The 10,646-nt window shown below is 44.8% G+C and overlaps 1 protein-coding gene across 1 annotated transcript in view; it reads right to left on the bottom strand.

The window, feature by feature from the left end:
• Window positions 332-10,646, bottom strand: part of LOC102174202 (multidrug resistance protein 1) — an 84,626-nt gene continuing 74,311 nt past the window's right edge. Inside the window, exons 21-23 of the mRNA XM_018047305.1 lie at window positions 6,441-6,647; window positions 2,176-2,322; window positions 332-1,315 (exon numbers count right to left, since the gene is read on the bottom strand). Of these exons, the coding sequence (XP_017902794.1) occupies window positions 1,112-1,315; window positions 2,176-2,322; window positions 6,441-6,647 (558 nt within the window). The 3' untranslated portion in view covers window positions 332-1,111. The remainder of the gene's footprint in view (window positions 1,316-2,175; window positions 2,323-6,440; window positions 6,648-10,646) is intronic.

Raw genomic sequence — 10,646 nt, 5'->3', positions numbered from 1 at the left:
GTCCAGTTTACTGGGAAAAGTGATTCAATATCAAAACAGAGGAAGAATTTTATTGTTAAAAGTGCAAAAAGGAACTTCTTGGTAGTCCAGTGGTTAAGACTCTGTGCTCCCAAGACAAAGGGGCCTGGGTTTGATCCCTGGTCTGGGAACTGGATCCCACACGCTGCAACTAAGAGTGTGCATGCCGCAAACAGAGATCCCACATGCCGCAATGAAGATCGAAGGTCCCACATGCTGCAATGAAGATCGAAGGTCCCACATGCTGCAACTAAGACTGGCGCAGCCAAATAAATACATGCAAATATTTTTCAAAAGTACAAAAAGACGAAAATTCTGTAAAAGCCCTTTATAAGACCAATGCAACATAGTCAACATACATGACAGTACATGCTTCACAGCTGTCCATCCTCTGCCCATTTCAGCCCCTAAAATCCTGTACTGATCTATGTGACTGGTCTGAGAGTCAGCATAATGTGGAAATACAAGAATCAGCAGGATCAAGTTCAAGAAGAAGAAAGCCATATGGCTTTGTAGAACACAATGTGAAAAGACATGTACAACAGGAATTAATATATAGTTTAACCATTCTTACAAAATTAATGGAGGTTTTTAAAGAATTCCTTTTTTTTAAGTGCAGAAATGATCTTCAATAGTCCAAGTGAGAGATGACAGATTTACAGGCACTTCAGACAAGATGACTCCAGTCATATAAAAGTTTAGTTTTATTATAGGCACTATGTGCAAACATTCAGTACTTTTTGCTACTTCTATAATCTTTTAGCAGGGTCGTCAGTTACAGTTCGAATAAGAAAATATAAACAAAAATTATACACTTTATGAACAAAATCTACTTTGAATGACTCTATAACTTGTCTAATGCAAACCCACTGATTTACTCCCGTCGATGATGCTTCTTTCTGTTCTTTCAATTATAAAGTCTCTGAAGACCCAGAACAGAGTGGGATGGATCTTCCATTGCGGCAGGAAATGTTAAATAAGTAACTCTACATATTTTCTCTGGTAAGTGTTCGCTTTTTAATTTTGATTAACTGCCATATTTTAACACAAGTACTATAAGACAATATTTGACAGCTTATATGGTCACCGTTCACTAGTGCTTTGCTCTAGCCTGGACACTGACCATGGTGAAATAGACGCCTTTCTGTGCCAGCAGCTGCTGGTGTGTGCCGTGCTCCTTGACTCTGCCATTCTGAAACACCACTATCAAGTCTGCGTTCTGGATGGTGGACAGCCGGTGAGCGATCACGATGCAGGTGCGGCCCTCTCGGGCTTTGTCCAGGGCTTCTTGGACCACCTGTTCAATAATCACACAAATTACCTCTGGTCAGAACAATCCTTCCCCTTGAATTCCTCCTTCACAACAAGCCTCACCGTTAATGTATCCAATGATAAGTGCTTCTTTAACAGTGTCAGTGGAATATAATACATATTTTACAAAGCAAGGGATCTGTTATACTGGAAGATACCGAATCCTAGTTTGGGTTAGTTCTTGGGTAGGGGCTATCTCCAAGTTGTAACTATAAATACAGCCCCTGTGATCATTTAAAAGCATTCAGTAGTGGGCTTAGCCATGCAGCATCCTTCTGGTCTAGCACTACAGTTAAGTCAGGAAGCCTAGGCACGGGCCAAACACAGCTTCTTTGAATTTTGGTATTTTTAAGATTAAAAAATAATTCTCAGTACAACATTATAAAACAACTGTATTCCAATAAAAGATTTAAAAAAAAAACTCAGAATGAGATTATCATTCAGATACCCGAATACTCAACTTTTTCTCAAACTAAAAACAATAGCTAGTATTTACCTTAAGGAACAGCCAGGTTTAAACATTTTTCTGCGCTTCCACTTTTTTATACAGTTGTTGAGGAGATGCTGTCAGTAGAGATGGGACCATGCCTCCTGAATGCAGCTTCTTGGATCAATACACAGTGATCCAGGGCTATCTTTTGGAGCACACGTGCTCTAAGACTAACTGCCTCATTTCATCTTAGTTCTCTTGAATGACAGCTACAGAAAGTGTTTAAATTCCACTGAAAGTAACAAAATTCGTTATCAGCCTGAATTTTGTTCTCTACTGTGGAGGAGGGTAGCGCAAATTTAAACCATCTAAAGACAGCTGCTTCAAGGGTGAATGAGACCAATTGAAATTCTCACCTTTTCACTTTCCGTGTCCAGAGCCGAGGTAGCTTCATCCAGAAGCAAGATGTGAGGCTGTCTAACAAGGGCGCGCGCTATGGCAATGCGCTGTTTCTGGCCACCAGAGAGCTGAGTTCCTTTGTCCCCTACTCTGGTGTTGTATTTCTGTAAACAGGGTTTTGTTATTATGAAAAGCAGAACTGATCAAGCTGTGAGAAAGAGTCTGCTTGCAGAAAATAGGATAACCACGTCCATATACACAAAAACGTTGAGGTTCAGAAGCTAAGAATGGGTTGATGAGTTTAACAGTAAAAACATAGCTCTAAATGGCAGGATTAATTTCTCTTCTTGAAAACAGACATTTGTGTCTTAAAAATTATGTTTTAGTGTGGACAGATTAACATGAGGAAGACTACTGCTGCAATGTTAGTCTCTTCAAGCCTTCTGGTTTCACTATATTTGGGACAAAGACTGGTCAGAGGAAGGAAATTTGATTTTAACAGGCTATGCGTAATAATACAATTGAAGCTCATTTTATTTATGACCAGTAGGTGATGCTCTCTGCATTATTTCTAAAAGTGAGGAAGGGAAGATTTTTAGAATGCTAACCTTTTGCTGTCTGTTTTTATAAGACTATTTCCAAAGTGTCAACAATTTTAACAGATGCCAAGAAATTCTATTTTGGTATCTAACTTGAAAAGCTAAAATCTCCTGATTTACTTCTGTTTTTAGAATTCTCCTGAAATTTTTCACATATTGTTTCCCACAGTAGATAATTAAGTATTAAATATGATGATAAGGACTAGAATTAATAGGGTAAATAAGTGAGAGGGGAAATGCAATGTATAACCTAGAAAACCACATTATCTTTTTTTATTCTCAGATCCTTGCCAGGCTGAAATCCTGTAAACTGTGGGCTCTGATTCTGACATCCAGAGTTCGATTTTAAATCATGTCCTACCTCCTACTCTGTTGGTGAGAATGTAAGCTGGTGTGGCCAGTATGGAAAACAGTATGGAAATTCCTCAGAAAACTAAAAATAGACTTAGCATATGATCTAGCAATCCCACTCCAGGGCACACATCCAGACAAAACTCTAACTCAAAAAGATACGTGCACCCCTATGTTCACAGCAGCACTATTCACAGTAGCAAGACGTGGACGCAATCTAAATATTCACCGGCAGATGAACAGTTAACAAAGGTGTGGTACAATGGACTATCACTCAGCCATAAAGAAGAATGAAATAATACCATCTGCAGCCACGTGGATACAGCTAGAGATTATCACACTAAGTGAAGTAAGTCAGAAAGAGAAGGACAAATATCACATGGTATCACTTACACGTGCCACCTAAACTATGACACAGATGAACTTAGCTGCGGAACAGAAGCAGGCTCGCGGACACAGAGAACAGCCTTGCGTTGCCAGGGGAGCGAGGAGGGGGAGGGATGGAGAGGGAGGCTGGCGTAAAGCAGAAGTAATTATTATATACAGGAGGGATACACAGCAAAGTCTTACTGTTTGGCATACAGAACTATAATTAGTATCCTATAAAAACCATAATGAAATAGAATATTAAAGAAGGTGTACATATATAGGTAGCTGAACAATTCTGCTATATGGCAGAACTTAACACAACATTGTAAATCAACTGTACTTCAATTATAAACAACTCATGTGCTATGTAGAGTTGCCTGTTTTTCCTTGCTATTTCTAGCAACCCTAATTCTGTGGCACTCAACATAGATCTCTCCACCTGTACCTGGTTGTGACCAAGCTTGGGGGAGGTTTGGTCAGCTGGTTGCAACAGGCCCACCCCAGAGCTGCAGCCACCGGAGAGGCCGATGCACTGAAGTGAGTCCCACGCAGGTGGAGCGGTTTCCAGGCTGTATGGCCACAATATAGATCCCACTGAGGCAGGTAAAGGCAGGACTGTAAACCCCGAGAGGAGGAAACTAGACCAGCCCCGCTGCAGGATGAGGTAAATCCTAGTGTGAACCACAAAGGTGAAGAAGTAGGTCCTTGGACAGAAAGTAGGACTTAAGGGGTCCACTGAGGAAAAGAATTCTGATGTGTACAGGCGTGTTCTGTGGACAGAGCCCAGAGCCCAGGAAGATGGGTCCCTGTGGCAGACAAAGTGAGAAGAGGAAAGATACATTGCATAAGCTGGATGATAATCACTCTCAGTATTTGTCTTTGTTAACCTCTAGCCCAATAGTTGTCTAACTGTACCTGCATCAGTTATCACCTGGGGTATTAGAATACAATTTCCTATACCCCAGTTCCAAGTTTCTGGTACAGCAGGTCTGGGGTAGGGCCTGAAAACCTGCATTTCTCACAGGATCCCAGGTGACACTGAGGTACTGGCCCATGCCCAGACTAACTGACCTCATCATTAGTGAAGGGGACTAAAGTTATGCACTGAATGTTCCAGCCTTGGGAAGGGCCCATTATCCACAGACAGGCTAGAAGGTTAAAGCAGGGGAGAGAGGGGACACTGCTTCTTCCTGGGGGACTGTGATGTGTGGTGACGGCAGTGATCCAGAGAAGAGCCTCAAGAAAAGGCAGTCTCGGGAGCAGCCTAGGGCCATAAGGCATTGTCATCTTTCCCCACGAGGAGAGGACCTTCTCTGCCTGTTTGAAGTTGAGCTTGGTTTTCAGGGGGCAATTCCTTATGATAAAGAACGTAACTTGTGACAATGGGGGGGCATGAGACAAGACAGGTCTAGTGTATATGTGTTGTCGTGTCTGAGTCTTGCAACCCTGTAGACTGTAGCCCGCCAGGCTCCTTTATCCATGGGATTTTCCCGGGCAAGAATACTGGAGTGGGTTGCCATTTCCTACTCCAGACAGTCTAGATGCACTTAAAATATAGGACCTAAGTGGCTTAAGAGAGGGTAAGAGGCTCCATTTATCAAACTTCGTAGGAGGAATTCAGAGGGCACCCATGGGACAACAGCCTAGGGTGGGCTTCAATATCAGTCCTGCAAGTGGGGCATGGGGCCCATGGAACGTGCAATGGCGAGAGATGCCACCATACCACGGACACTCCAGTAACTCACCCTTGCTCAGAGCCTTTTTTCTGAATGGGTCCAGTCCCCTGGCCTGGCCTGACTCTACAGAGAGAGGCTTGAGGCTTGGGGGAGAGCTGCAAGGAGGCGGAGGGAAGGTTGGGAGAGAAATGATGGGGAGGGTCACACCTGCTTCTGTGGGCCCCATGCCCTGATGTGGAGGGAAAGGCCTCCCAGACGTGTACTTTTTAGTCAGACTGCTCACAGGGAGTCAGGCAGGTGGTTGGATAGACATGACATAGGATGGGGACGGGAAGTGTCATAGAAACATGACATAGACGGGGATGGGAAGTGTCCTGTAAACATGACATAGACGGGGACGGGAAGTGTCCTGTAAACATGACATAGACGGGGACGGGAAGTGTCCTGTAAACATGACATAGATGGGGACGGGAAGTGTCCTGTAAACATGACATAGACGGGGACGGGAAGTGTCCTGTAAACATGACACAGACGGGGACGGGAAGTGTCCTATAAACATGACACAGATGGGGACGGGAAGTGTCCTGTAATCATGACATAGACGGGGATGGGAAGCATCCTGCAAACATGACATAGACAGAGACGGGAAGTGTCATATAAATATGACATAGACGGAGATGGGAAGTGTCCTGTAAACATGACATAGACGGGGATGGGAAGTGTCCTGTAAACATGACATAGACGGGGATGGGAAGTGTCCTGTAAACATGACATAGATGGGGACGGGAAGTGTCATATAAACCTGACATAGACGGGGACGGGAAGTGTCCTGTAAACATGACATAGACGGGGATGTGAAGTGTCATATAAACATGACACAGACGGGGATGGGAAGTGTCCTGTAATCATGACATAGACAGAGATGGGAAGTGTCCTGTAAACACGACATAGACGGGGATGGGAAGTGTCCTGTAAACATGACATAGATGGGGACGGGAAGTGTCATATAAACATGACATAGACGGGGACGGGAACTGTCCTGTAAACATGACATAGACGGGGATGGGAAGTGTCATATAAACATGACACAGACGGGGATGGGAAGTGTCCTGTAATCATGACATAGACAGGGATGGGAGGTGTCCTGTAATCATGACATAGGATGGGAAGATGCTTGTCCACATTGGGGGTGTGTTTTGGTTGCTCATTTCTCTTCACCTTTGGGATTCAGCCCTTTATGAATCACAACCACAGGCTCCCAGGCACCGCATCTGGTGAGAGACTTACGTCCGGCAGCATCTCGATGAAGGAGTGGATGTTGGCCTCCTTGGCCACGTGCTCAATCTCCTCCTGGGACACGACCCGGCTGTTGTCTCCGTAGGTGATGTTCTCGCCGATGCTGCAGTCAAACAGAATGGGCTCCTGGGACACGATGCCCATGTGTGCACGCAGCCACTGGACATTCAGCTGCTTTACTTCCTTGCCATCGATAAACTGAAAACAAGAGATCATGGATCGGCCTCAGAACCAGAACATTTTTGAATTTAGCAAAGTGAATGTTGTCATTTCCTACGTTAAGACTGCCAAGTTGTTATGAGACTGCCGTTGTGGCTTTTAGTTTGGCCTGTCAAGGTTAACTGAGTCAGGTCATAACTGCATGCTGTAGGGAACTGTCATGTTTCTTCCATTTTAACTCTGGCTCCTGATATATGCATCTGGAAGGCAGAATAATTGCTGTCCCTTGGACTGCAAGATCAAATTAGTCAATCTTAAGGGAAATCAACCCTGAATCAACCCCCCACCGCCACTGGCAGGACAGATGCTGAAGATGAAGCTCCGGTACTTTGGTCATCTGATGTGAAGAACTGACTCACTGGAAAAATCCCTGATGCTGGGAAAGATTGAGGGCAAGAGGAGAAGGGGTGACAGAGGATAAGATGTTGGATGACATCACCGATGCAATGGACATGAACTTGGGCAAACTTCTGGAGTTGGTGAGGGACAGGGAGGCCTGGCGTGCTGCAGTCCATGGGGTCGCAAAGTTGGACACAACTTGGTGATTGAACAACAGCAACAAGGCATAATCAGGCCCATCTCCTCTATCCAAGATATCCACGGTCTAATTCACGAAACCGGCTCATGTTATTCACACGCAGAGAGAATTACGATGGAAGGTTGCTCATCACCTGACCTCAAGATGAGGAGCTTATCTTGGATTATCCAGGTGGACCCAACATAATCATAAGGGTCCTGAACTGTGCGGGGGTGGAGGGCAGGAGACTGGGGATCATAGTGAAGCAACATGGGGAGGACTTGATCAGTCGTTGCTGGCTTTGAAGACGGAGGAAGGGCCATGAGCCAGAAAAGATAAGCAAGCAGATTCTCCCTAAGGGCCTCCAGAAGGCACACAGCCCTGCTGACACCGTGAGGTCTACTTTGGACATCTGACTTCCAGAATCTATAAGATAGACCTGTGGGGTTTTACTCCCCTAATTGGCTGTAATTTGTTGTAGCCATCACCAGAAACTAATAAAACATATTCTATTTCTGGAATATATTCTGGCATTTAAAAAAAATAAGATTACTTTTTAATTTTAGTTTTCTGGCCGTACCATGTGGCACAGAGAATCCCAGTTCCCCAACCACAAGCTGAACCCTAGTTCAACTGGAGTCTTAACCACTGGACCAGCCAGGGAAGTCCCCCATCCTTACTGGTATGTACTGATTTTTCACAGGAAAAGCATCCACGATTCAATTGGAAATAACTAACTGCTATCACCACATAACAGGCCTGGAGGTCACATTTCTGACCTGACCTGTTAGTTAGGATCAGGTTTCTGAGGACTCAAATGAAACAGAAGTGAGCGTGGGAGGATGCCGCTATCTCTCTAAATAGTTGTTGATCTTAGGAAAGTGAGTTAGTATCTCAGTTTCTCTGCATGTAAAATGGGGATGATTATAATCCCTAAACTCCGGAATTGAGGATTAAGGGATGTCAGCAGGGACCCCACTGGGCACAGGGCGAGGCACAGAGTGTGTGAAGGACTGTCTGTGGTTTGGCACGGCGCCTGTGTGATGCACTTGGAACCTCAGCAGAGGGACAGATGTCTGAGGGGATAAAAGGATGGACAGACATGTACAGCTTACCCAGAGCAGCAGGAGGGAGAGCCTGGCCTTTCCCTAGGGACCTGGCTCCCCTTGGATCACCCTGCAGAAGCCTGGGGCGTGCCCATTACAGCCTCGCAGATAAAAATCCTTCCTCTCTCATGGAGACGTATCTGCCCCAAAGATCTACTTTGCAAGAGAACGCTGGCATTCAAGTGAGAGCTGCCATAACTGTGGAAGAAGACATCAGTGACTCAGCTTTGAGCTTTTCTAATACTGATGAGTATATCCTGAGCTATAAATGTACTCTGAATCCCAAGTGCCTGGCTGCACGCCTCTGGGAGACAGCTGGCCAAGGACAGGGTACATACGGGCTTTGCTGTAGGAAGGTAGCGTCTATTTGTGAAACTAGCAGGCGCAAAGATGGATGGAAAACACAGCCATGACCTCATTAGTACCCAGCCCAGTTGCCATGGAGACTATTCCAAGCATCTACGCTCCAGGTTTCCTCATGGTGTTAAGTGAAAGTGGAAAGTAGAGGCTGAAGAGAGGAAGGACAAACCACACAAGGATGGTCACAAACCATATAGCAGGTCAGGCTAGATGGAACACGGCGTACGTGAGGAATGGAGAACTGAGGAAAGAAAAAGAATTTTTTTTTCCAGACTTATACCCCCAGGGGGCTCCCCTGGTGGCTCAGATACTAAAGGATCTGCCTGCAATGCAAGAGACCCAGGTTCAACCTCTGGGCTGGGAAGATCCCCTGGAGAAGAGAATGGCAACCCACTCCAGTATTCTTGCCTGGAGAATTCTATGGACAGAGAAGCCTTGGGGCTACAGTCCACATTGCAAACACACACACACACACACACACACACACACACACACACACACACACACACACACACACACACACACACACACTGTGCTAGGAGGAAAAAAAGACACTGTTTAACTAATATAACCAGATGAATATGACTGATCCCTGCAAGCTTCAATGTGTTTTTCCACCAGACATATAATAAGATGCTTAGAGCTCCTCATCCCCACACTATACACAGCTACTGCTAACTATTTAAAACTTGCGTTTCCTAAAGGATCCTTTCCTGAGGGAAAATATGTTTAAAAGTCCAAATGTGAAAAGATCAATGCACGTCTTCTTTGGCTGAGGCACGGGTGGTGGTCTGAGGAAGACCAAGGAAATCCAGTGAGTCTGTGAACACTGCTCAAAAGATCCTGGCCTAAATGAGAATCTCAGGTAACACGCTGACAGTAACAATGAAAGGCTACATTAAAATGATGAGCTATCCCTCTTCTAGACTTAAATCTACTGCCTGATTTCAGTAGCACAACCAAATGTTAAATATGTATCATTTTCCTGTTTGTATTTACTCTGAAATAATCATTTTAGATAAGTTATTGAGCACTGATTATATTATAGGTCCCGTGATTAAGTATGTGTCATGCACTCTCTCATTTAATCTTGACATAACTTGCAAGATAGGTGTGATTTTGCAGAGTCAGACACGACTGAGCGACTTCACTTTCACTTTTCCCTTTCATTCACTGGAGAAGGAAATAGCAACCCACTTCAGTGTTCTTGCCTGGAGAATCCCAGGGACGGGGGAGCCTGGTGGGCTGCCATCTATGGGGTCGCACGGAGTTGGACACGACTGAAGTGACTTAGCAATCCCCATTTTACTGATAAGGACACGAGCAGAGTTCAGTCACTTGTGCAGGGTCACGTTCTTAGTGACTGAGGAAACTCAGGTCTGCACACTACAGGTTAGATTTTGGGTACACAGTGGTTGAGAATTGAAAAATACTTCCCCTCTTCTTTCAAAGGAACAATGTGTCCACCTAAGCCCAGGTACCCACTGGGTAACAGCCAGATGACAGGCTTCTAGCTGTGTCCTAAGAGGGAGAGAGAACTCTGATGGTGGTGTGTAGGAGGGGCAAGGGGAGAAAGGAAAGGTGAGGGGAAGACCCAAGACTCGAGTGAGTCTCAGTGAAGCTAATGAATGTAAGATTCAAGGACCCTTATGGGCAGGCAAATGCTGGGAGTTAAAGAATGTCCTGGGTGAGTGGAGGTCAGCCTGTAATCAGGGGGCTTTTCTGGCTAAGCCTTTAGGATAACTTGCCTAAAAAGGAGAGGGACCAGAATCCTTATGGCTTTAATATTTTGTTGTGAATTTTTTTCATTAGAAGTAAATATTTACGCTTGTGACTAATTCTGTGTTCCTAACTCTTTCAAGTATAGTCCCTGAAACTGTACAACTTTCAGGCCCCACAAAACTCAGAACCTCTACTCTCTGAACAATCCCATAGCTTCCTTTTGTAAGACTCGCCACAGTGTGATCTGAAACTTGCAAAGTTACCAGTTTAGCG

The sequence above is a fragment of the Capra hircus genome, chromosome 4 (assembly GCF_001704415.2).
Source record: "Capra hircus breed San Clemente chromosome 4, ASM170441v1, whole genome shotgun sequence".
Taxonomy (NCBI): domain Eukaryota; kingdom Metazoa; phylum Chordata; class Mammalia; order Artiodactyla; family Bovidae; genus Capra; species Capra hircus.
Note: the sequence above shows the minus strand (reverse complement) of the source record. Positions and strands in the feature narration are given on the sequence as shown.